The sequence below is a fragment of the Leptonychotes weddellii genome, chromosome 6, assembly GCF_054177405.1.
Source record: "Leptonychotes weddellii isolate Sample4059 chromosome 6, ASM5417740v2, whole genome shotgun sequence".
Classification (NCBI taxonomy): Eukaryota; Metazoa; Chordata; class Mammalia; order Carnivora; family Phocidae; genus Leptonychotes; species Leptonychotes weddellii.
Window position 1 is genome coordinate 23,787,448 of NC_138374.1, and position 27,552 is coordinate 23,814,999.

General features: G+C 44.3%; 1 protein-coding gene across 1 annotated transcript in view; it reads left to right on the forward strand.

The window, feature by feature from the left end:
• ARL3 (ARF like GTPase 3) overlaps window positions 1-26,035 on the forward strand; it is a 36,049-nt gene extending 10,014 nt beyond the window's left edge. The window contains exons 3-6 of the mRNA XM_006731061.3: window positions 3,644-3,760; window positions 15,126-15,176; window positions 16,724-16,909; window positions 25,755-26,035. Of these exons, the coding sequence (XP_006731124.1) occupies window positions 3,644-3,760; window positions 15,126-15,176; window positions 16,724-16,909; window positions 25,755-25,802 (402 nt within the window). The 3' untranslated portion in view covers window positions 25,803-26,035. The remainder of the gene's footprint in view (window positions 1-3,643; window positions 3,761-15,125; window positions 15,177-16,723; window positions 16,910-25,754) is intronic.
• Window positions 26,036-27,552: the final 1,517 nt, after the last annotated feature.

Sequence of the window (27,552 nt, forward strand, 5' to 3'; positions counted from 1 at the left end):
CCCTGAGATCAAGACCTGAGCTGAGATCAAGAGATGGGCGCTTAACCAACTGAGCCACCCAGGTGCCCCCATATTTATTCTTTAAAAACAAGCCTTCTGGGGCGCCTGGGTGGCTCAGTTGTTAAGCGTCTGCCTTCGGCTCAGGTCATGATCCCAGGGTCCTGGGATCAAGCCCCACATCGGGCTCCCTCCCTGCTTGGTGGGAAGCCTGTTTCTCCCTTTCCCACTCCCCTTGCTTGTGTTCCCTCTCTCGCTGTGTCTCTCTCTGTCACATAAATAAATAAAATCTTTAAAAAAAAAACAGGGCGCCTGGGTGGCTCAGTCGGTTAAGCATCTGCCTTCGGCTCAGGTCATGATCCCAGGGTCCTGGGATCGAGTCCCACATCGGGCTCCCTGCTCTGCATGGAGCCTGCTTCTCCCTCTCCCACTCCCCCTGCTTGTGTTCCCTCTCTCGCTGTGTCTCTCTCTGTCAAATAAATAAATAAAATCTTTAAAAAAAATAAAAATAAAAACAAAAAACAAGCCTTCTGGGTGCCTGGCTCAGTCGGAAAAACATGCAACTCTTGATCTCAGGGTTGTGAGTTTGAGCCCCACATTAGGTGTAAAGATTACTTAAAAATAAAATATTTTAAAAAATTTAGAAAAACAAGCTTTCGGGGCACCTGGGTTGCTCAGTCATTGAGCGTCTGCCCTTGGCTCAGGTCGCAATCCCAGGATCCTGGGATCGAGCCCCGCATCGGGCTCCCTGCTCTGCGGGAAGCCTGCTTCTCCCTCTCCCACTACCCCTGCTTGTGTCCCTCTCTCACTGTGTCTCTCTCTGTCAAATAAATAAATAAAATCTTTAAAAAAAAGAAAAAAGAAAAACAAGCTTTCATTGTGTTTTTGTTTTATATTAGAAAAAGTAGGGGGGCGCCTGGGTGGCTCAGTCGGTTAAGCATCTGCCTTCGGCTCAGGTCATGATCCCAGGGTCCTGGGATTGAGCCCTGCATCAGGCTCCCTGCTCAGTGGGGAAGCTCTTTCTCTCTCTCCCTCAACCTCTGTGTGTATGCCCTCTCTCTCTCTAGCTCTCACTGTCTCTCAAGTAAATAAATAAAATCCTTAAAAAAATGTATCCTTTTTTTCTATGCATATATGATGGGTATATTTAAAGATTTTATTTTATTTTTTAAAGATTTTATTTTAGAGGGGCGCCTGGGTGGCTCAGTCGTTAAACGTCTGCCTTCGGCTCAGGTCATGATCCCAGGGTCCTGGGATCGAGCCCCGCATCGGGCTCCCTGCTCCGCGGGGGGCCTGCTTCTCCCTCTCCCACTCCCCCTGCTTGTGTTCCCTCTCTCGCTGTGTCTCTCTCTGTCAAATAAATAAAAAATAAAAAATAAATCTTAAAAAAAAAAAGATTTTATTTTAGAGAGAGAGAGCATGAGCAGAGGGAGGAGCAGAGGGGGAGGGAGAAGGAGGGGAAAGAATCTCAAGCAAAGTCTGCACTGAGCATGGAGCCCCATGCAGGCTGGATTTCAAGACCCTGAGATCAGGACCCCAGCCAAAACCAAGAGTCGGATGCCCAACCGACTGAGCCACCCAGGCGCCCCTTAAAGACTTTATTTTTAATTAATCTCTATACCTGACATGGGGCTCAAACTTACAACCCTTGCATGCTCTACTGAGTCAGCCAGATGCACCTATGATGGGTATATTTAAAATAAAAAATAGGGGCACCTGGGTGGTTCAGTCAGTTGGGCGTCTGCCTTCGGCTCAGGTCATGATCTCAGGCTCCTGGGATCAAGCCCCACATCGGGCTCCCTGCTCAGAGGGGAGTCTGCTCCTCCCTCTCCCTCAGTGCTCTCTCTCCCTCTTTCTCTCTTTCAAATAAATAAATAAAATCTTAAAAAAATTAAAATAAAAAATAAAAATGACGGGGCACCTGGGTGGCTCAGTGGGTTAATCGTCTGCCTTCAGCTCAGGTCATGATCCCAGGGTCTGGGATCAAGCCCCACCTCTGGCTCCCTGTTCAGCAGGAAGCCTGCTTCCCCCTCTCCCACTCCCCCTGCTTAAGCGTCTCCAGTTCCTTCTCTCGCTTTGTCTGTCTCTGCTAAATAAATAAATAAAATCTTTAAAAGAATAAAAATAAATAATACTTATGTAATACCCATTTCTAAATGTTTGCACCCATTATTTCCTTAGAATAATTTCTTAGATTTGTTGGTCTGATGACTTAATAGAATTTTTTTTCTTTCGATGACTTAGAGAATTTTAAGGCAGTTGATACATATGGTCAAATTCCAGGAGTTACTCTTATTTATCTCCTGCTTCATCCCAGAAAGATTTGACATTACTGGCTTTGACATTGAATATCGTAGTTAAGTATAGAACTTTTAAGCACACAAAAGTGGTTTTGTCAATGAGTCAGAATGAAGCTGCCTTTTGCAATAAGCTTAAGCCACTTCCCTTTAGAGTTCTTAAACTTCTAATTTATTCAGTCGTTGGCATCTTACAGGAGCTGTAGTCAGCATCATCCCCAGGTATCCCCTATAGTCCGTTTATCCTCAGTGGCAATTGGGTGGCAGTGTTCCTGCACCATCACACTGTGCCTTGTTCTTCTGCAAGAAGCAAGTTGTATTGGCAGGCTGCCAGATGAGGCAAATGTTTATGGAGACGTCCCCAGGCCCACTTCACTCCAGTTCTCCTGGATGTAATGTGACTTCTGTGATAGCAAGCTGTTGATTGGATTTTTCAAGTCCTAATTTCACTATATCATTCTCAGAAAAAGATTTTTTTTTTTAATTATTGCTCATGAAATGCCTTCTCTCCAAACCCCAGAGGTCTTGTTAATTTGTTTCTCTGCACACCAACTCCCAGCTCACAGTTCCACCTGCCCCTGATTTGCTCACCTTCCTCAAAGTTCCACCTTGAGTCACTGTCCTGAAAATGAATACTTTCTTTTCAAGTTCATCAGAAATGCTTATGAAAGAACAGTTTCCAATGCCTGCTTGTTTATTTTCATCACTTCCTATAACTGAGGGCCCCACTTCAGCGTTTGAACATGCTGTTCCAGCAGGTCATCCCTTCCTCACGGGGCTAAGAGTCCAGTTACAAACCAGCTTCTCCCATAGTGTCATGACTTCAGCTCCCTCCTTTTCCTGATTAACCCATATGAAGAAATTTCTTAAAGAATCCTGTCTTCCAGATTGTAGCTCTTGCCTCTTTTTAAACTTGGAATTTATTCTGTTCTATTGAGTCTTCAGATTTAGCTTCTGTTTTTTTGTTGGTTAAATGTAATATTCTGTTAAATGTTACCATCTTGAGGATCCATCAGGAGGTGTGGTCTGTGTTGATTATCAGAACTATTCTCATTCCAAGTTGTTCTCAGCAGTGGTGTGTGTGCACACACGCACGCGTGTGTGCACGTGTGTACTTATTAGAGAAAGTGTCATGTTAGCCATGACATTAATATTGACTCCAAACCCGAATGAAGTAGCATGTAAAAACACATTTCTTTCTTCCCTATCATAGCAGACTATTTTCAGTGTTACCAGTATCACGTTTGGCAGAGTACCCCATAATTAATAAATAACATAGCTGTTAAATATAACTTTGTCAGAATTATCTCAAAGCTTAATAAAGCTTGGTGTTTTTGCCTCTGTTTCAGGGATTTAACATCAAAAGTGTACAATCACAAGGTTTTAAACTGAATGTATGGGACATTGGTGGACAGAGAAAAATCAGACCATACTGGAGAAATTATTTTGAAAATACTGATATTCTCGTAAGTATTCCTTCTCATGCACTAATTCATAGTCTTTTCTGCAGTGTGTTAGGAATATTAACACTGTAATGTTCTTTCTTGTCAGTAATTCCACTGCTATAACATTAGTCACTATGAATTTAGGGCTAGCAGGAGGCTGCAGATTGTGAGAAACATCTTTGTATAATTTGTATATGAGTTTTGCTTTTGCTCAATACAATGTTGTGCCCACACTCGCCTTGACAAAATAAAGTATTAATTACCATAGTGATTTGAACATCAGAAGGGAAATCAGAAGATAGTGCCCCTGACTCCACCATCCCCAGGAAATCAACAAGAGTATCCCAAAGAGGCAACCAAGATGGTGGAGGTCCTGGAAATAATGATGCATAAGGAATGGTCTAAAGACAGATATTCTTCCTAGAAAAGAAACTTGGAACTGTTCTCAGTTGCTTTCAAGATCTATGTTAAGTCAGAGAGTTTTGCCTCATCATGAATAGTTCTAGAGGACTGGGTGAGGAGCAGTTTGGGGAGTACTAGGTGGTAGAGTTTAACTCAGAATAAGGAAAAAGTCTCCTATCATTTTCACTGTCTGGAAGTAGAAGCAGCTGCCCTGTGCACTGGGGATTCCCTGGCTCAGGCAGCATTCATTCAGGAAGGGGCTGAGATCTTAGCTCCCAGCTCACTGTCACGTTCTGTAGGACTACTGTTTCAGAATTCTTGGAGAGCTCACTATCCACATACTCCATTTCTCCAATACCTCAGCCTCTCAGTTCATCCACCCTACCTTAGCTACTCTCTGTCATGATCATGGTCTAAAACCAGGGGGTCTCATGAACTTGGATAGGAAAAAAAAACCTGCATATTATTTTCATTAAACTCTAATGGAGGGAACACCTGGGTGGCTCAGATGGTTGGGCGTCTGCTTTCGGCTCAGGTCATGATCCCGGGGTCCTGGGATCGAGTCCCGCATCGGGCTCCCTGCTGGGCGGGGAGCCTGCTTCTCCGTCTGTCTCTGCCTCTCTCTCTCTCTGACTCTCATGAATAAATAAATAATTAAAAAAACAAAACCATTTTAAACTCTAATGGAAAGTTTGCATTTACTACAGTTCTGCCCATAGACAAGGAACTGCCATAAAGTCAGCCATGTTGGTGACTTCATTACCAATAGAAACCATCGTGCATCTCAAATAACTTCACTCTCTGCTTTTGCTTCCTATGCGTCTTTCTACTGGATCATTCTATGGGCATGCACACAGCCTGTGGCTTCTCTTGTTTAGAAACAAAAAACTCTTGCCCTGGCTGTGTATCCCATCCAGATACTGCCCTATTCCTCAGTTTCGCTTTAAAACAAAACTCTGTTAAGAGTTTCCTGAGCTCTCTGTCCTCACTTCCTCCTCCTCTTCTCTCTTGAACCCTCCATTCAAGCTCACCAAGAATTCCACATTGCTAGGGTTTTCCATCCTCCTCTTACTTGACCTAGCCGTACAGTTAATGAAGTCGGTCATGCAGTCATTGAAACATTATCTTCCCGTTTTCCAGAATACCGTCCTATCTATCTTGGATTTTCCTCGTATCTCACTGGCTACTCTTTCTCAATCTCCATTGCTTTTTTCCCCTTTGTTTCCCTCCAAATGTTGGCATGCCCCCACAATTCAGGCCTGTGCTTTTCTTCTCTAAGTTGTGGCTTAAGTGACCTCATCCAATTTCAAGGCATTAATTACCACCTACATGCTGGTGAATCCCACCCCATTATCTCCAACCGGAAACTCTCCCCTGAACCTCGGTTTCATATATAGCTAGCTGCCTATTTGACATCTCCACTTCAGTAGCTAGTAAGTCCCTTCATCCTTAACATGTCCAGAACCAAATTACTATCTTCATCCACCCCTCCCCAGATCTGCTGCTTCTATCTTCTTCTCAGTAAATGACAGTTCCATTCATCCAAAAGCATTGGAGTCATCCTTGGCTCCTTTTCTTCTCACTCCCCACCTCTGACCTATCAGCCAATCCTGCCAGTTCTACCTTTAGAATATTTCTAGAATCTGACCACTTCTTTCCAGCCCATTGCTACTGTGCATTGATTTTTGCAGTGTCATCCCCACTAGTCTCCTTGCTTCTGCCTTTCCTCCCTAAAGTCTCTTCTCAGTGCTATATCTATAGTGATCCCGTTAACACATAAGCTTCCCATCTCAGAATAAAGCCAAAGTTCTAACACTGGCCTACAAGACCCCCTGCCTTCTGGCTTGTCTTACTCGTCTTGTCTTCCCCCTCTCTAACTTGGTGCCAGCCACACTGGCCTGCTTGCTTTTCCTTCCACACTGGCATACTCCCACCTCAGGGCCTTGGTCATTGCTATTTGCAGTGCTAGGATTCTTTTCCCTTAGATATCCTCATGGCTTATCCGCTCACCTCCTTCAAGTCTCTGCTCAGATGTCACTTTACCACTGAGACCTTCTCTGATGACTATATTTAAAATTGTGACTCCTATCCCTACCCTTCGGGCACTGTAATTTTTCTCTGCTTTTTTTTCTTTTCTTTGATCAGACCTATTGGTACTCATCACCATCAGAAATGTTTTTATTTATTACCCTTCTCCCCCCTGGAATGTAATGTCTACAAAGACAGGGACTTTGTTGTTTCTGTTTTGTTTTGTTTTTTTCCAACTTTTGTATCCCCAGTGCTTAGAAAAGTACCAAATGAAATGGACAAAAATTTGTAAGATACACTTTATTAGAATTTAAAACTTCTGCTCTGAGAAAGACACTATTAAGAAAATAAAGATATAAGCCACAGACTGGGGAAAATATTTGCAAAACACACATGGGATAAAGTACTTGTATCTAAAATATACAAAGAGCGGCACCTGGGTGGCTCAGTTGGTTAAGCGTCGACTCTTGATTTTGGCTCAGATCATGATCTCAGGGTTCTGAGATCGAGCCCCTTGTCGGGCTCCACACTGAGCATGGAGCCTGCTTAGGATTCTCTCTCCTTCTCCCTTTGCCCCTCCCCCCCCAAAATACACACACACGCACACACCTCTTAAAACTCGACAGTAAGAAAACAAAAAACCCAATTAATAAGGGGCAAAAGACACCTCACCAATGAAGATACACAGATAAGCATATGAAAAGATAATTATCTTAGGGAACTGAAAAACAATGAAATGCCACTACATACATACCAGAATGGCTAAAATCTAAAAAACTGATGATACCAAACGCTGACAAGGAGGAACAGCAACAGGAACTCCTATTCATTGCCTGGGGGAATACAAAATGGTACAACCACTTTGGAAGATAGTGTGCAGTTTCTTACAAAGCTAAATATAATCTTACTAAACCGTGTGATCCAGCAGTCATTCTAATCTACCCAATTAGATGAAAACTTATGTCCACACAAAATCCTGCACATGAATGCTAATAGCAGCTTTATTCATAATTACCAAAAATTGGAAGCAACTGAGATGTCTTGCAGTAGGGAATGAACAAACTGTCGTACATCTATATAATAGCGTATTATTTCTTGATAAAAAGAAATGAAAAAAAAATTTTTTTAAAGGGGCTATCAAGCCACAAAAAGACATGAAGGAAACTTAAATGCATATTACTAAGCCAAAGTCAGTCTGAAAAACGATACATGCTCTGTTTCCAACTATACAACATTTTTTAAAAGGCAAACTATAGAAATTAGTAAAAATCTCTACAAGTAAAAGATTAGTGGTTGTCAGAACTCCCAGGGGAGAGTGGAGGGATGGATGAATAGGTGACATACAGAGGATTTTTAGAGTGACAAAACTATTCTGTATGAAACCGTAAGGTGCATACATGTTAGTATGGATCAGTCAAAATCCATAGTTTAAAATACAAAGAATGACTGTGATGTATCAATATTGGCTCATGAATTGTGAGAAATGCACCACACTAATGCAAAAGGTTACCAGGGGAGACTGGGGGAGGGAATGGAGGTGGGGTAAGTATACAGAACTCCGTGCTATCTATGCAGTTACTCTGTAAATAAAAAACTGCTGGGTGCCTGGGTGGCTCAGTTGGTTAAGCGACTGCCTTCGGCTCAGGTCATGATCCTGGAGTCCCTGGATCAAGTCCCGCATCGGGCTCCCTGCTCGGCAGGGAGTCTGCTTCTTCCTCTGACCCTCCCGACCCTCCCGCCTCTCATGTGCCCTCTCTCTCAGTCTCTCTCTCTCAAATAAATAAATAAAATCTTTAAAAAAAAAAAAAACTGCTTAAAAAATAAAGTGAGGGGGGACATCTGGGTGGCCCAGTCAGTTAAGAGTCTGCCTTTGGCTCAGGTCATGATCCCAGGGTCCTGGAGCCCTGCATCAGGCTCCCTGCTCAGCGGGGAGCTGCTTCTCCCTTTACCTGCCACTCCCCCTGCTTGTGCTCTCTCTCTGACAAATAAATAAATAAAAATCTTTAAAAAAAAAATTGAAGTATGGGACACCTGGGTGGCTCAGTCAGTTGAGCGTCTGCCTTCAGCTCAGGTTATGATCCCGGGACCAAGTCCCACATCGGGCTCCCTGCTCAGCGGAGAGCCGGCTTCTCCCTCTGCTTGCCTCTCTCCCTGCTTGTGCGCTCTCTCTCTCTGACAACTAATTAAATAAAACCTTTTTTAAAAAAATTAAAGTGAATTAATTATAGATTGAAGTCAAATCATTATGCTGTACACCTTAAGCTTATGCAGTGCTGTATGCCAATTATACCTCAATAAAACTGGGGGAGGGGCTATAGATTTATGCTTTTTCAGTCAAGAGTTAGGGAAAAGCAGGTGGCTGAGAGAAGTAACAGTTCATTCTGTTCATCTGCTGGATTAAGGTACTTTGAAAGAAATACCCAAATAAGAGCAATATTTAAGGACATTAATGACCATGAGGCTCAATAAGGAGGCCTCAACCTTTCTGGTCTACTTTTAAATCACAAGCTCTAACACCTTGAGGGTAGACTGCAAAGTAGTTGTAACATGACCCAGATTCCACATTTCTTACTAGCTGAGAGTGCCCCGGAATTATCAGACAATCCAGTAAAAGTCAGTTCTGAGCTACCCGAGAGGAGCTTTCTCCAGCTACCTTAGGCTGCCAGTTCCAGACAGTGTTTTGGATTCCAAGTTAACCTTTCATTATTTTCTGGTGCCGTTTGAGATTAAACAAGTCTGGGGGAGCAGCTGAGTCCCCAGGGTTAGATTCTAAGGCCTTGTGACTCAGCCCTGTCTGCCAGTTTCATAAGCAGCTTGGAGTGGCAGTGGTTGATGGGTTATATTAGTTTGGCTGTATATAATAGTCTTTCATTGTTGGTTGAAAAGACCTATTACCCTAGCCTCCACACTGCCTAGAAGAGCAGGGTTGAAGCTTGACACACTTAGTTACCTGGTTAATTCTTTTCATTTATCTCTAGAGTGCAGTAAGAAATTCTTACTTACTTTATTTATTTTTTAAAGACACATTCAGCGTCATGATCAGACTGTTACATTTAGCAATCAACAGCATGCGTGCAAAAAAATAAACCTACATTAAAACCCTCTGTTGGAATGTTTTATGCTTTCCCTGGAACAGAAACTAAAATAACCTGTTACACAATTAGTCACAAATACAGTCCTTGAGTTTTTTGCCCACGCACATGAGTATTGTCTAAAACATGTCTTCTTTGTAGCAGCGAGGCCCTGCCACCACTGTGCTTGGCTGAGGTCACAAATCTGTTGTAACCTGTAGCTTCCCTGTCACTTCCCTGGCTCTCCTCTCCTACTCAGCTTTGTTTCCTGGCAGCGATGAAAACCCAGTGTCGCTGGCGTAGCTACTGCTGCTGCTGGAACCACCACAGCCATCTTGGTTTCTTTCGATTTGGTAAAGTTTGGCAAAGTACTGGCCTCCACCACCATGGGGGCCAGAGCGTCTGCCTCCAAAATTTCCTCCTTCCATGGGTCCAAAATTTGAGGATTGATTGTTGTAATTGTCAAAATCATTACGGCTTCCACCACTTCCAGGGTTGCTTCCATCATTACTGAATCCCCACTGCCACCAAAGTCACCTTGCCCACGAAAGTTCCCTCCATGACCAAAGTTGTCACTCCCACCAAAACCACCTCCATCACTACCAGCGAAGTTTCCAGAACCACCTCAGCCTCTTTGGCTGGATGAAACACTAGCCATCTCTTGCTTAGACAGAGCTTTCCTTACTTCACAGTCATGGCCATTCACAGTATGGGATTTTTGAATGACAATCTTGTCTACAGAGTCATGGTCATCGAATGTCACAAAAGCAAAGCCTCTCTTCTTGCCACTGCCTCGGTCAGTCATGATTTCAGTCACTTCAATTTTCCCGTACTGTTCAAAATAATCTCTTGGATGATGTTCTTCAGTGTCTTCTTTCATGCCACCAACAACAATCTTTTTCACATTTAAGTGGGTACCAAGCCTTTGAGAATCTTTTCTTGAGACAGCCCTCTTTGGTTCCACAGCTCTTCCATCCACCTTATGTGGCCTTGCATTCATGGCTGCCTCCACCTCCTCCACATTGGCATCCCAGACAAACCCAAGGTCTCTGAAGCCCTTGGTGTTTGGATCTCTCATCACCACACAATCCGCCGTAAGCGTTCCCATTGCTCAAAATGGCTCCTCAGACTCTCATCAGTTGTTTCAAAGCTCAAACCTCTGATGAAGAGCCTCCACAGCTGTTCAGGCTCTTTGGGAGACGCTGACTTAGCCCTGATGGTGGTGGGGGGGGAGACTTTAATGATGCTTACTTGGCGGCGCCCACGGACAGAAAGAAGTAATCCCAGAAGTTCTTACTTTAGAGCAGGTGTCGACAAACTGATCCAGCCTGCCTCCTATTATTATGTAGCCTGTGAGCTAAGAATGGTTTTCACATTTTTAAGTGGTTGGGGGAAAAAAATCAAAAGAATAATATTTCATAACACATGAAAATAATATGAAATTTAAAGTTCAGAGTCCATAAATGAAGTACTGTTGGAACACAGCCACGTCCACTTGTTTATGGATTTTCTATGGTTTGCACTACAACAGCAAAGTTCAGTAGTTATGAAAGCGATTGTGTAGGCCACAGAGCCTAAAATATTTACCACCTAACTCCTTACAGAAAAAGATTGACAAACCCCACTTTTGAGCATTAAATGGTTCTCTAGAGGTTTGAAAGAGGGCAACTCCTAGAAGTGCCAGTTATTCTCAGGGAAGATGATATTGAGAACAGCTGACTTCAGCTTTAATAATTTGGGGGAAATGACTAAGAAATAAAATTTGAGGGGTCATAGAAGGAGGGGATAGAACATCTTCCATTTCTCTTGGACCAGAAGATAACAGCTTTTTGATAGATTGAAAATACATAGTTTTTCAAGATATGGTCATATTACTTCTAAACTCTCTTTGCTTTATTATCAGTTTTGTGTTCAGATGCAACATAATATAAACAAAGTAACTTTGTCATCATTTCCATGCCCAAAGTGTAGGACATCAAGTGAGATAGATCTCAAACAATCATCTCTTGTATTATTTCCATGATATCACTCACACTTGAGCCTGAGTACTTCTAGAACACAAATAATTGAAAACCACATTACCCAGAAACCTCATTTGTCAGTTTCAGCTTCCTCTTAGACTTTTGCTGGAGCTACCGTATCAAACCCACTTGTTAGTGTCATCTTTCCTTATCTCTGCCTACCGCTCTTGTGGAGGAATACTATGGAGCAGTAAAATGGCCAAAAGGTGGCAGCAGGAGGGAGGAGGACCAGAAGTAAGAGGAGAAACAAAGAGCCCTCCATTCACATGGCTGGATAACTAACTAGTCTCTGGATAATCTAGAGTTGGTTGAACTTCTGTCAAGAAAAAATCATCTTCTCTTGCTCTTCCTCCCACAACCAAATAAAAATTTCAAAACAACTGCCAAGGAAGATATGAATTGGCTTTGCTTAGGTAAAACATCATTCTGAGTGCCATGGATTATAACTTCATTTTAGAATAGCTTATGAAACTTGATTTTTGAAAGTCCATAATGTTTTTTTTAATATTTTATTTTTTAAGTAATCTCCACTCCATCATGGGACTCGGACTCACAACCCCGAGATCAAGAGTCACACACTCCACTGACTGAGTCAGCCTGGTGCCCCAGTTCATGTTTTAAGATCGGTTAGAAACACTGTAAATGTTTAACTTTCCCTGATACTTTCAGAGTATTTTTTCTTTTTTTTTTACTAAAGATTTTATTTATTTGAGAGGGAGTGAGGGAGAGAGAGAGAATGAGTGAGCAAGAGTGCAAGAGCAGGGAGAGAAAGAAGCAGACTCCCCACTGAGCAGGGAGCCACATGCAGGGCTCGATCCCAGGATCCTGGGATCATGACCTGAGCTGAAGGCAGACGCTGAACCGACTGAGCCACCCAGGTGCCCCCAGGGTATTTTTTTTTCATTGGCAGTTTGTTTAGATAAAGTTTCTAAAAAAATTTTTTTACTTGACTAGATTAACAGCTATTAAAAAAAAAAAAAAAGATAGACTAACCTTATCCTTAGCTATTGACCAGAAGAAAACAGGTACTTGGGTGAAAATGTGAAGACAGTGGACAGCACTGGGGAGGCAGGCGACAGGGAGGAGAGTATGCCACTGCAGAAAAACAAATTTGTGGGATCACCAGAGACTGGCTTGTGCTAATGACTTTTTCACTTGGCCCTTTTAATAAATGGGGCAGTTGTTTTATGGACTCTCTCCTGGAATTATTGTGTAATAATTTCAAATTTTGTAAAAGTTATGTGAGAAACATACTAAATGATAGAATTTATGTGCAGTTTAGGAAAATCCTCCTTTTGAATCTTTTTTTTTTTCTAAGTAAATTCTACCCCCAACATGGGGCTCAAAATCATGACCCTGATCAAGAGTCACATGCTCCCCCCAGCGGAGCTAGTCAGGTGCCTCCTCCTTTTGAAACTTTTAATGAAAATGTTTCCTGTGAAATTTCCTGTCAAAGCAATAAATAGCAAGTAATTTAGCAATTTTAAGTTAAAAACGTCTTCTCATTCACCTTCGGACTCTGGTATTTGGTGATCTTTCTTGTCTGTGATTTAAACCATCTTTCCATTCCTCCTTTCTCTCCAATTGTCTGTGTTTCATCATATAAAACATCAATTTCTTAACTGTATCTTTGTCTTCTCAGCCTTGTCTCAGCCTCCTCTTTCCACTCTTCCCTTCTTACTCACATCCTTTGCTCCCAAGTAGAGTTTTTCCTACTTTGTAATTTCTTTCTTGCCCACAGACCTCCTCGCTGCTTTCAGGCGGCCCTCTGAGCCCAATCCCTCCCAACCATCACCTGCCCCTCCCTCTCTCCCTCCCTCCTTCCCATCTTCTTGCACTGTTAGCTGAGTGAAGATCATCCTAACCCACTGTATACTCTCCACTAATTCCAATCAACTCTGTATAGTGAGGTTTACTTCCCATTGCATTCCTTCTTTCCACAGCTGTGTTTATGCGATGCCTGCTACTTTCAAAACGCCAGCCCCTCCAGGAGAAAAACTAAGCTACCACCATGTTCTCCATGTTGACTTATAAGACAGTCAGCATCAAATCTGGAGTATTTGTGGGCAGAGCCCATTAATGCATGTATTGATACTGAGTCAGAGTAATAGAACGATAACAATAAGGCTGCAAAAAAATAAATAAATAAATACCGAGACCAAAGACGTAAATCTTTCCTCTTCCTGTGATTCTCCATGAAAGAAACAGGGTATTCTTCATAGGAAAGGCTGAGACTTGGTTCCTGGTATAATACTTAGCATGAGTAACTCTAAATGAGAGAACAAAAAGCAAGGGAATTTTAATTTTTTTTTCAAAAGAGACCCAGTGTTCAGAGTAGCACAGGATTTGACATGCATACAGAAATGCCTGTTTGCATTACAGTGTACCAGTTTATGTAATTGAAGGGAGGGAGAGGTGAGACTTGCAGTTTATTTTTTGGTGTTTTTTTTTTTAATAAAGATTTTATTTATTTGTCAGAGAGAGAGAGCACAAGGAGGGGGAGCTGCAGGCAGAGGGAGAAGCAGGCTCCCCACTGAGCAGAGAGCCCGATGTGGGACTTGATTCCAGGACCCTGGGATCATGACCTGAGCCGAAGGCAGATGCTTAACCACTGAGCCGCCCAGGCGTCCCTTTTGTTGTTTTTAAGTGAATATGCTCTTTTAAAAGAGTGTTTTTATAATACCATTAGTTTAATAACAAAATTCTTTAAAGAAAGCTTGCAAATTGGATAATTTTTAAGATTAGCAACTGGGAAAACATTTAATATGTCGTTTAATGAAAAAAAAAAGGCCTACAAGGGGCACCTGGCTGGCTTAGTTAGAGGAGTGTGCAACTCTTGATCTCAGGGTCATGAGTTACCCCACATTGGGGGTGGAGATTACTTAAATAAATAATATTTTTTTTAAAAGGCCGACAAAATTGTATCTATAATTTTCTTTTTTAATTATGAAGAAGGATTAGAAGGGAACTTTCACAAGAAATTAAAATAATTAATGTGTTTGGGTTCTATAACTTTAGGTGATTTTTCTCCTTTGGTCTTACTTCATTTCCCTTATTGTTCTTATAGGATGTTATTTATGCAATTAATAAAATTCAGTTATGGGAAAGAAAGCTTGGGATTTATAATTTACAGTGACTCTTGAGACTTCTCTTACTTCTGGCAAAGCCTGTGCCCTTGCTATTTCCAATGCTTGATCTTAACCTCCCAGCAAGCCTGAGAAGGTGGGAATAGAATGGAGATCAGTGGGTCTCCTGCCTTGGCACCTGAAGTCAGCGTGTAGTTAATACTGCAGAATGTACTTTCAGAGCCATGATGCTCCAGGACTGTGGTATTTGTAAATGCCTCAAAACACCATCCCTTCCTGACAATTTGGGAAGCAGAACAGCAGAGTGCTCAAGAGCACCTGTGGACTTTACTGTCGGGTAGGCCTGAGTTTGAATCTGAGTCTTACTAGAACTTGAGCATAATACTTAACTTCTTTGGGCTTATGTTTATCTATGTATAAAATGGGAAAATAATGAAATCTATCTCATAGAGTCATAATGAGGATTAATAGGGTAAATCTAAGCAAGAATGTTCAGTGAATACACAATAAATATACCTATTTTTATCCTTCTTGGCTCTCCTGACATCTGCTTTGGTGCTTTGCTGGACATATTTTCTGGGTATCCCCCTTAAATCAATCAATCAATCAATGAATTAGTTTATTTTGCATCCATAGATGAGGTAAGAGTTTTCAGCTCAGTTTCCATTTGTTGTGCTAATGAGAAATCTGCCTGGGGATCCTCTGCTCCTTCTGCAGAAGGTGCCCTATCTTCTTCTATATCTGTTTATTGAAGTAACCTTCTCCTTTTACTTTACAGATATATGTAATTGACAGTGCAGACAGAAAAAGATTTGAAGAGACGGGTCAGGTAAATAATTCTTCTGTTGAGATATTTTCCAAATAACTGGGTATTCATTAATCTACCTTGTAAATGTATGAGAGTGAGGGAGGCATTTTTTAACCTTTGCAGTTTAAACAACACAGTCATTCTGGCAAGCAAGCAAAACTAGCAGTTGCAAAAAAAAAAAAAAAAAAGTTTAAAAAAAGGTTTTTGGAAAGAAAATTAGTTGAGAGTCCTTCAAATTATTTTTTGATTACAGCCTTTTAGTTTTAGTCAAATTAAATAAACAAGATATAAGCAAATGGAACTTGCCACCATGCTTAAAAGCTCTTCAGGTTTCTTCCCAGGCCACTTACAAATTAACCCAGAGGAACAATTCATTTGTCATTTCTATGTACATTTTTCAATAGCAGCTTAATTGATCCAAGGGTACCTCTGACAAATTTGAAGGGATGGGAGGAAATATGCAAGCCAAGACTAAGCTGCCCTTGTTTCCAAGCCAAGAGATAGATAGACTTAGAACCCAAATATGGCTTTACATGCAAAGTACACGTCAATATGATTACACGGTGAGATTTGTGTACACAATTTTAAAGAGAGAAGCAGTGGGCATTGACCATTTTACCCAGATGGAGTATACTGATAAGAAGGAATAGAATGACCTCTTTAGAGAAGTGTGCAGAGTCCTTGGCCTGTGTCCTAAACTACCACAGATGGCCTTCCAAAGGTAGTATTCCCCATGTTTATGTTGCCTTTTCCTGAAAATTAGTTTGAGAACTCCTTTCCATACCTTGATGATTTCTATATCATTACTCATGAAAAGCAATGCTAAACATGAGCTTAGAGGTAAAGGATGTTAATAGGATGATCTGCCTCTTGAACCATCCAGTTCCCTTTGACAGCTCCAGTGTCCTAAGCAGCTATAATGTGAGTTTGATAGGGAAGAGGTGGGTCCTCGTAGGTAAATATACACCCTCTCCTATGCTTATTGCAGACAGAATCAACGTACAGTTAAGACTCCAACCAATAACCAAAACATCAGACATACTGCCAGACGGACTAAGATAGTTATGTTAGGATGTGAGTTTGATGAAGTGCAATGCACATGCATGCATGCTTTGAAGGTAGAGATTGATGAAGCAGCATTATAATCTCCAAAGTCACTGTCATTTACCGTTTAAAATATGTGTGTGCGTGTGTGCGCACACGCATGCGTTGAAAGTCATTTGCAGATAACAACCTTGAGTAAGTTTTAAATCTCTGTCCACAACTTGTGTTCTCCTTTGAACAGTGTTCCTCAAAGTATGATCTCTGAATCCATGGCAGAACCACTTGCGGAGCGTGTTGAAATGCAGATTCCTAGGCCCTACCTCAGACTTTCCAAAGTCAGCATCTCTGGGGTAGGCCTAGGAATCTGCCAGGGAATTCTTCCCCAGGCTCAAGTTTGAGAACCATTGCCCTTAGAAGTTGCTAGTTGAGCAGCTTAACACTTCTGTTTTTTCCTAGTTAGAAATACATGATTAAATATCATAGATTTCATCCTTCCCTTCCCATCCATTCCCAAAATGATCCAGGAACTAGCTGAATTACTGGAGGAAGAAAAACTAAGTTGTGTGCCAGTGCTCATCTTTGCTAACAAGCAAGATTTGCTCACGGCAGCCCCTGCCTCTGAAATTGCAGAAGGACTAAACCTGCATACCATCCGCGACCGCGTCTGGCAGATCCAGTCCTGCTCAGCTCTCACAGGAGAGGGCGTTCAGGTGAGATTACCAGAAGGCTTGGTTACCTGGCAACATAGCACCCAACCAACGTAGCCTGTCTCATTGGTTGAGCTGAGCTAGATAGAAAAAGATATGAAACAAATAGCCTTTGATTGGCAGATGAACTGCTCCAGGATGTGAAGGGCATGGAGGAGTTTGGTTCTTTTTTACTTAGCAACCAATTTGATAATCATTAACTATTCCAGGAAAGCCACAGATAAACGACGCCACGCGAGGGACAAACTACCCCACTGGGTAGAAGGTCAGAACAGAAGACCTTTGAAGATGCTTTCTAACTAGGATTCTTTGATGACTGGGTTGGGGATTTTGTGTTGTGTCTAATATTATGGATGCTAAATACTTGGGCTCCCAAGGTAACAGCTGTCAACAATCATGCACACCAGTTATCCTAGAAGTGTTTTGATTTTTCTCTTGGCTAACTCTCCTGCCCTCAGGGCTGGTGTCTCTTTCCTGCTGCTTCAGGTTGGTTTCCCACTGGGAGGCTTCTGCTGACAGAAAGCCCCACGCTTTATACTGAGGAACCATAAACCGGAAGAGCAGTGTCACCCCTCACTTGATATTAATTTAGGACAGAAAATGGTTGTATCCCAGCTACCTGAGAGCCTGCATTCTCAAAGAATGAGAAAGTTTCAGCTCTGATGCTTCCCACCAAGCAGCCTCAAACCAGTTGACACTTAGGGCTACTTCTTTATTCTGGAGCCCCAGCATGCCAACATGCCTCGATTTAAACATCTGGTATACCTGCCAGGAAAGTGCCACAGTGCTGTGAGAACCAGACAGTACTGCTCTAGGATGCTGGGGGGGGGGGGGGGTGGCGGGGATTAACAACATCTGAAGAAACGGTATCTTCCCCTATTGCCATATGGCAGGTGTCATAACGGCACGGCCAGTTTGCTTTTCTCTCAACTTGGGTTGTTGCGATTTGATTCTCCATTTTTGTCCTGCAGCCTCCTTCCATTTCACTTCTAATGCTCTTCTTCCCTCTCTCCTAAGACATTTGACATTGATTGGTCTTAAAACTGCCGGACTGCTTTTATCTCAATCAATCACTTCCAAGAATTATCTCAGTTGTTCCATCTGTTTGCTGCTTTGGCTTTTTTCTGTTACACAAACAGCCGGAGCCTGCTTCTGTGCTTGTTGGCCTCTAGATCAGAGGGCAGACCAGTCCGCCCTGGATGAGCGCCTCCTCCTCCAGAATCCTCAATACCTGCACCCTGGGAAGCTCTCCGTGCACGCGCGTGTGTGTGTGTGTGTGTGTGTGTGTGTGTGTGTGTGTGTGTTGTGGAGGCTCTCAGGTAACCAGAGAGGCCCTCGGCTGCATCCCCAGAACAGAAGCCAGAGCTCTGTGGGTCCCTGTGAGGTTTAGGTTTGGGAGGGGGCAGGTGTTCAGTCTTACGTATTTCCTTCCATCCTAGACTCTGGCTATAAAAGTAATACATTCTCATTGTGAATCATGTACAAGTATATAAAACTAAAAACTGAAAAGTTCTTTCCTCTCCCCTAATCCCACTGGACAAAGGAACTGATCACACTAGTTTTTTCTTCTCAAGCCTCCTCTATAAAATTGCAATCACATATGTGATTATATTTCTACCAGGTTTCAAATTAACTGCATTTTTCAGCTTAATTTACAAGCTGGTCCAACAAGTATACTACAACCCAGCATGTTTTTGATAGGTAAACTCTGATCATTTTATTTAGTTTCTCACTTAAAAAAAAGAAACCCAAGTTTTGCCTAAGGCAGTTCCCTGGATTGTGCATAAAATGGTATTCATGAGGCCTGAGGTTATTTTGGTGAGGAGGCAGCCCAGGAAAGGATAATAGCTTTCTTGTGTTTGTACAAACTACTTCAGGAAGAGGATTCTGCCTCTCTAAATGGTTTAAAACACAAATAATATAGAAAGTAGAGAACAGGGGTGCCTGGTTGGTTCAGCTGGTATAGTGTGTGACTCTTGATCTTGGGGTTGTGAGTTTTGAGCCCCATGTTGGGTGTAGATAACTTAAATATTAAAAAAAAAAAAAGAAAGAAAAAAAGGAAGGTAGAAAATGTCTTGAGTTGCAGACTCCAAAGGTGGTACTAGAGAAAATACATGTTGTGTGCATACTCCTGAAAAAATGGGAATTGACAGCTCTGTAATCTTCACTGGGCCAGAGTGTTGAAAGGAAGAAAAAGGAAAGCTGGAATTAGCAGTGAGGCTCTTGTTTTCTTCAGCCAGCCTTCGGGATGTCAAAAGGAGGGCTAGAGTTATCTAGAATCAGTATTTAGAGTATTGGCATTCAAGTCAAGGGTGCTTGCTTCTTCAGAGGAGCCTGGAGGTTGGGAGGGAGCACTCCTCATTGCCCAGCCCCCACTCCCCCCACTGCCCCTCTCCACTCAGGCAGAGATTAGGAGGGTAGAGAGCTCGGTGTTCATGGCTGTGTCACCCACCATGGAAGTGGAGTTCCCTTCAAGTCACAGGATCTTTATGCCAAAAAAGAGGCAGTGAGCTATCAGACTGAGGGTGGGGTTAGGCAAGGGAGGGCTTTAAAATCAACCAGTTTGAATCAAGTGAGATGTCATATGTGGTTTGATTTTGTGCAGAATGTTCTTCTCAGATCAGGGACCTTCAGCAACCAGGTTCACAGGAAATGATATCAAGAGAGATACAACAAAGAACTGTGAACAAGAAAAATAATGATTTTATATGAAGGAGAAATAGTTTGAAGGTCACTTAATTAGTTTAGTAGATAGTACCATGGTGTATAGAATTGGGTAGTTAAGACTGGGATTTCAAGGTTAATGAGATTAGATTATGGTTAATAGAATGATATAAATTTAGAGAATTTAACCATTATTTGAAATGGGTTATTTAATAAAAATGTTAATTAAGAAGGGAATCTGCTGTCTATTGTCCTTTAATGGTAACCTTTGGGGACTGGAGAAAGGTCGGGGAGTTTTCTATGGAAATACTTTTTTCATTGTGAGGCACTGATTGACCATGTCCCTCCCTCAGGTAATGCCTCTGACCTCAGCTCCTGCCCACTCAGCCAGTTTCTTGGTTTTCACTTTAAAAAGAGTCACTTACTTGGAATTCTTTTCCTGCATTGCTTAGTTCAAGTGTAGGCCTTTAATGATTCTGATTAATTAAGGCTTTAAGTATTCCTCAAAATGAAAGACGTCACTAGAAAAATGTCCATAAGATCACTTTCAGGCATGGATACTGTGTAATAATTACTAAAATGCCCTTATTCCTGTTTCATCCTCCCACTCTTCCACCCACTGCCCCCTGAAAGCTGGTCAGTAATGGGCAAACCTACCAAAATGATCAGACATGAAATGGGTCAAGTAACATCTGGCACCACAGCTCTAATGACCCTGAAAGAAAATGTACCAAGATTTTTTAAAAAGACCTGGGATTTCTGTTACAGTTTCAGGTGTTCAAAGACAGTGTCCCTATTTACATTGTGTTTGAGCGTATGTGTTTCATCTTAAATGCGTTTGTGAGACCTGTCTCATACCGATAAGTAACACCCTCCGGTGGGTGAGCTGAGCAGCAGGCTCGGGTCCACTAGATGGTGAGCCAAACCCTCAGGACTGATAGGGCAGATACATCGCTTCTCCTTAGCAGAGTAGCTCCAACACATTATTTGAGATGAAGAAAGTTAGTGATTCCTGGGAATGATTTGAGGTTCTTGTTCTACCTGATATTCTGAAGGCAAATAAATATGAGCCCCTGCTCTGGGTATGGAAATGGACTTTTAGGGGCTTCAGGAAAGTTCAGAACAGGTCTTTGCCTGATTGATGGTGATGAGGAGGCCGGGCCATCATGTGATTAAAGCGGTTTTCATGGGAAACTGTCAAGAGCAGAGCTTAGGTAAAGGGCACTAGAAGCTGAAGAAGAACATCAATCTTGGAAACTCTGTCCTGCTGAGAGGCTCACAGTCCAGAGGAGTGATCAGAAGAGACCCAGTTATGTCAAGTAGCTGAATGCAGAGAGAGGAGAAACTGAACTATGTCTGGGCTGGGAAACCTGCAGCCCCCTCAGCCACACCACCTTACAGATGCACGGGGGCAGCCGCCCTCCGGGCCCCCCTGCCCCAGGGCATAGCATCTAGCTCCAGACGCTGTTCTTTCCCCTGCATGTCTAGAAAGTGGTAAACAGAGGATCTGGCTTGGAGCCAGAGAAAGGTAGAGGAATTGATCCCTCTTCCACCTACAAACCTGAACTGGAACCCTGAAGCATGGCTCTCCTCTGCTCTTGTAGTTTCAGGTGGTTGCAGATATTCGCTTTCTACAATGCTGTGTGTGTTTAATTGAAATTATACTGGATTAGAATTTCCTTTCAAAGCAGAAATCAGCAGTTTCAGCCTGGCCTCTAGCCTCAGTCATCATGGAGTCCTGCCTACACCGGTAGCTTTGAGCTCTCAGGTTTTCCTGCGGTTTGCTCTCCGTGCCCTCCACCTGATGCTCACCATCTCTCCCACATCTCTCCCACATCCCTGATCTTCCTGCTCCAAACAGGAGCAATCGGGCTCACAGTCGTCTCAGACATAGAAAGGACCATCAGCAACCTAAGCCCTGCCTGATGTGGGAGCTGTCTTTCAGAGCGCTTTGCACATGGCCACTAAACGTTCACTGGCCAAGTTTCTGGGTTTTGTTTCTTTTTTTAACCTTGATCTAGAGGACTTTGCCCTTAATAAGCCAACAGAATTTCAATATTTTTAAAAATGACATTTACCCCTCCTTTCTAAGGCCTGACGTCAGTTATTTTTGACTCCAAGTGTACATGGAACTGCCTATCTACAAGTCAGACCTCAGGGCTATTTTTAAATTTTCAAACCTCTCTACAGACCAAGAAAGCAAACTTGGAACATGTGATTTTGCTACCTCTCTGGTGCGGTACCTTTGTCACCAGAAAAAAAATATTAATAGTGAGCAATATTTTATGTACGCTACATCAAGCTGCTCCTTGGCCCTTGGGGCCCTGTGGCAAGACGGGATAGGCTGTGATGCTCCGCAGGAGTCTGAGCTCCTCGTCATCTTAAAGCAATTACTGATGTGACGGTGTAGTCCTCCTGACGTTAAAAACCAGGCCCACCCAACCATAGCTGCTACTGCTTCCTTCCAACCATCAGGCAGTGATGGATGCATGGTAGAAAGAACAAGTTCAAAGGAGCAGTGCAGTCATTCTTCCCACAGAAAGGGGCATCGCGCGGCACCTGGGTGGCTCAGTCAGTTAAGCGTCTGCCTTCGGCTCAGGTCATGATCCCGGGGTCCTGGGATGGAGCTCCACCTTGGGCTCCTTGCTCAGTGGGGAGCCTGCTTCTCCCTCTCCCTTTGCTGCCCCACCCCCTCTTGTGCGTGCGCACTCTCTCTCTCTCTCTCAAATAAATAAATAAAATTTAAAAAAAGAAAGAAAGGGGCATTGCACCTTCAGTCTTGGAGCATAGGGGTCCGGGACTCCTATGTTTCCACCTAGATGGTTAGGGGCAGCCTTGATTTTTTCCCAGTGTTTAACATAGGGAATAATATCATGACATAGTAAAATGTAAATTTTTTTTCCTTTCCATGATGCTAAACAAAGCTCAGTATTTGAGGTTCAAGGACTCTCTTTAGTCTCTATTATTGAACTGAAGCTAATCAGTTCCAATTGGGTTTCAGCAAGGTTGGTCAGGAGGAGGTGCCGGGGAGGACTACCCATGCCCTAAGACTGGCATCCCATGACAGAGATCAAATGTGCAGAAATTTGGTCAAACCAGTTTTTAACAATAAAGGTTCAACCCTTCAACAAACCTATGAGTTCATTTCCTCATCTGGAGGCAGAGCAGTAACCTCCTTCAAGTAGACAATCACCTTTCCTCAGTCATCTGTTTTAAAAAAACATGGCCTCTCCAAATTCAGGCAAGGGCCGTGGGGTGCACTGGCGCGAAGACGGAGAGCAGAAGGTCCCTGGGCTCGTTTCCGCTGAGCGCCGGGCGGCCGCCGCCCACAGTGGTCTGGCAGATGGCCCATCGGCTGGGCTCTCGCGGCTGGGCTCTCGCGGCAGGGGAGGTACGCAGGCTTCCACACGCAGCGCGGGAATCTTGAGAGTTAAGTGACCCAAACCAGCCTCTGACCGCTCCCGAGCGGCAGCAGAGCCGTGCAGGGTGCTTGGCTGGGGGTCCCGCCCGGGCCATGGCCCCGTGCCAGCCGGAAGTCCTAAGCACGCAGGGCCTGGACCGCTCCCTTTCCCAGCTGCAGGGTGACCCGCACCCTGTCTCAGGCGGCGGCATTCCCTGAGAAGTGGGGCTGCCTGGGGAGCCTGCGTTCACGGCCTGCCTCTGCCTCCCACGGCCCTGGCGCCCATTTCCTCCTCCGGGCCGTGGAAATTGGAATAGTACCTACTTCACAGCGTTGTGACAAGGATTCATTTCAAAGATAGAAATTTCGAGTCTGCTGGAGGCCAGATAGCGTGATACCAGGCTAGGTTCTGTAAACGCCTCCTCAGGCCAGTCGGACCCGGACCCTCCTGTCAGGGCTCCTGGGCGACACCACTGTCTTTCCTCTGCAGGGGGCAACTTGGCACAGCTTGTCCCTGCTTTGACTGAAGAGGCATCACCCCGTGAACCATGGCCTCCCTGACACCTCTTACCCCCAGCTCAGGTTCTCCTCTGGGTAATGACAGGAAAGGGACCATTCCCCAACCTCCAGACACTTGAAACCGGGGCAGCCTCCGGGCGCCAGAGCAGCCACACGGCTTTGTCCCGATTCCATCTCCGCGTGCCGCCCGCACTCCTCCAGGTTCCCGGCCGCAGCTGTGGAGGCCCGGGGGCCCGCAGGTCAGCCGCTGGGGCCTGACCTCTGAGCGCCCTCTGGCGGCAAGACTGTGGCTGGAAGGGCTTTGCCACCCCGGGCCCTCGCAGACATCTGGAAGACACTGCCTCGCGGCAGGGCTCCCTGCTTGAAATCCCCTCTACCTCCATAACAGATACCCAGGGAGAGGCTGCCCCTCACCCTCCGCATTCTGCTTTGGGTTCCTGCAGCTGAGTAAATATTTTTCCTATCTCTTTGACTGCATTCATGTTCAGTTACATATAATAAAAGAACCCCCCCCCCATAATCAGCCATAAAACAAGAGGAAAAATTGCCATTCGTGTAGTGTGGGAAAACAGTTCTTGATTTCTCTGAGAAGATGATTTGATAAAATCTGCAAGTCTCTTTAGAGGAGAAAATACGAAGGTGCACACCTTTGATAGTGCTTGTACGGGTTCCTGAAGGTGGAATGTGCTACACAAGTGCTGAGCTGTTCAGCTTCGAAGGCAAAGAGAAGATGGTTATCTTATTCATCCCTCTTTTATTTGTAAAATCTTTTTTGTCTCCTGGCAGGTGATCTTTTTTTTTTCCTGGAAACCAATTAGCTACTAAAATTAAACATGCTTCTCTTTAAATTAATCCTTTTCATAAAATGGTCTTAAAATTGGCCTCAGCTTCTCACAGTAAGGAGCTGACCCAATTGTAACTGGAGACGCATTTGGAGTCCACCTTTCTCCCACCTCGGCATCCCCCCACCCTTGCCCCCACTGTTGCCAGGTGCTGTCCGCCTTTGGGCTTCGGGCGGTGGCCAGCCACATCTTGGCAAACGCCCTAAGGTCTGCCCTGGGACAGCCAACAGATTACCTGGTTCTCCCGCCCAAGTGCTCTGATGGCAACTGACAAGAGTTTTAATCACTGTAAATTCAGGTTATGGTCAGATTAGCCAGGAGATAGGATGCTTGCTGGTTGTTTTGCAGTGATGTATTGTTTATGGGATTAATGCTCTGAACGGCCAAGGGTGTCAGCTGATATTTATTACTTTAAGCTGTCTCAGCTGTTCAGGTTCAACTGCTAGCTCCATGGTCACAGGAAATGCGGGCTCTGCATGTCATGTATGCCCTGAGATGTGCAAATGTGACCGGGACCTCAGCGAGTATGTGTTACAGATGCCAGAGGAAAGGGATTCATTGCCGGAGCCTCCTTTGATTTTGTTCCGGGCTTCTGAGGGAACTCCGCACACCCCTGAAGGTCGGAGACACTCTGGGGAAGGGGAGAGCATTTGGGGATGGCTCCAGAGGGGGTTGAAAAGGAGGTCATCTCTGGCAGGCCTGGCATCCATGGGAAATCATGCTGCCTGCCAGGTGGCTGTAGGCGTTGTGTGGTTTTTACCCCTGTCCCTCTCCAGCCTTCTAAGAGAGGACACTTTCAAGGTCACTGTGCCTTTAAGGGAACCTTCTCCCCAGTCCCTCAGCTTGGTAGTGCTTAAATCTGCAAGAATCAGACCAGCCCTTTGAAACCTATGTGTAGTGCTGCTCGAAGAGAAATAAATGCACATTGCCCCAGTGTGTGTCTAGTAACACACACTACAGTTGGTTTGTTTTTCCAAAAAAATTTAATTTAACCCAAGTGTACACTGTCACACTGTAAACACACTGGGGCACCAGAAGGGTGGCTTATTGAATTTAATGCCCTGGCAAAGGTCAGCTTTTAGAAAAAGCCAAAAATGGCTGGAATCTCTGATAGCTCTTCAATCAGGCCTTGGATCCAGGCAGATGTGTTTATTTTTTCAGAGGGAGTTCCTAAGGATCCATCTCAAGTTCAGACACTGGGCACTCCCCCTCCCATCTCCCTCCTGTGCTCTCAGAGGCTCCCCTTCTCCTCCCCAGGAGGCCACTGTCCCTGGTCACCTAGGTGGGCCCCTGGGGCAAGCAAACTCCCCGGAGCTTGAGGTTGGGGAGGGAGGACCCGGACCCCCCTCTCCTTCCCCGGGCTTGAGTGTGTGGTGCTTTTCTTACAACTAACACTGCCTTTCTCTGCCCATTTCCCTCAAAGGACGGCATGAACTGGGTCTGCAAAAATGTCAATGCAAAGAAGAAATAAAATCTAGTCGAACGGAGAGACGCAGGAGCTGCGGGAGCTGAATTCTGTCCTGAAAAACACTAATTTGCTGCTTTCTGACCAAATGTTTTTCCATCTGTGTACAGCTACAGCTGTTTGAAGAGAGGGAACAACACAGTTTAAAAAGAATCCCCATTCCAGCAGTAGATTTAACTGATCTCTGAGGTTCAGTATCATTTTTCAAATAAAGGAATTATATTATTTCCTCTGCATAATTGAAATAGTATTAAATGTCTCAAAGCACATGATTAGAAAATGAGATCTTTTAAATGAGCAAGAGATTACATTGCAGTTTAGACAATTCCAGTGGGCTTTTTTTCTTTCAGAAAAAAAAAAAGAAAAGAAAAGAAGAAAGGAAAAGAGGAAGAAGCAGCTTATGCTGCATTCATTTATTTCCTGACCTGTCCCTTACATTCCTCCCTACCCACCTCCCTTCCCCTCCATGGTTCTGAAACCACAGTGTTTGCTGGTGCTGGGCAGTGATTTTTACCATCACCAACCAAGCTAGGGTGGGAAGCGGCCTGGCGGGGTGGGGGTGGGGGGGTGGGAGGAGGGTGGATAGCAGATGATTAAACCATCTTGTCATGCAGGTAGGAGACTGTGTATGTAATCCTCACCCTTTGGAGAGAGGGGTGGGGGAAAACCTTTCTTGCAAACAAGTCACCACAGAAACATACCTCGTCCCCGCCCCCCCTACCCCCCTGGCCAGCCACACAGGGAAGCAAATTCTTATGACTTTTGACTGTAATGACATCTGGAATGTAAGGAGAGGTGGGAGGTTTAATTCCAGAAAAATTACAAGGTCCTTAAAAAGCCCTCTCCCATCGAGGGCTCAGGCTAGCGTAAACAGGCTTTCTCCAGTTCAGTGAAGCAGTGAGCCTCCGACTCTGAGATTAGCTAGCTTCTCCATGGCCGTCCTATAGAAGGGATTTCTAAAGCTCAAAGAATTCTCTTTAAATGATCACAATAGGCCACCGCTATCAGACTTTAAAAATAAGTGCGGCTCTACCAAGAACCTGCCCCACGGAGAAAAGGCTGGCGATCGATTTTTAGAAGAGATCAATTTTTACAGCGCTGGCAGCTTGGTGGGGTGGGATGCTCGTGGGTGGAGAGGGGTGGCTGCTGGGAAGAACGTGGGTGTATATGATTGCTGGGGCCATGCCCAGGGGGGCCAGAGTCACCCCCGCGGCTGTGTCCTCTGCCTCTTTTCAGCAAAATGGGCCTCTGAGGGTGGAGTGGAGAAGAAGGGCAAAAAGAGCTTGTCTCCCCGAGCCCAAAGAACTCCCCAGCTTCAGCTTCGACATGGGAAAGCCGGCCAGAGCAACACTCAGCTCCTGAATTGAACTCTGTTCTGGTGCCTGAGCTCAGGGGTTTTCAGAGTGTGAATAAGAGACTGTTCAGTGGCTAGTGGGTCCCAGGAGGCCAGCTGCCTTCTCATCCTGGGAGGTGGCCCTTTCCCAACCCACCAAGGCATTGGAGCAGACCGAAGGGGCCACTCCAGCCCCCCCACCCCCACCCCCGCCCTCAGTCCCAGCCTTTTTTTTTTTTTTTTTTTTTGGACGAAGTTGTGCAGGTGAGGCTGCAGCATGGCCAGCTTCAAAGACGGTCTGGGGTGAAAGTCATTCACAACGCCAGACACAAAAATGTGTCCTGGGGTTGCTGTGGACAGACCAGTAAGGACTTGCAAAACAAAAGAGGGTGAGGTTTTTTTCAACCACTGAGCTAAGTTGCT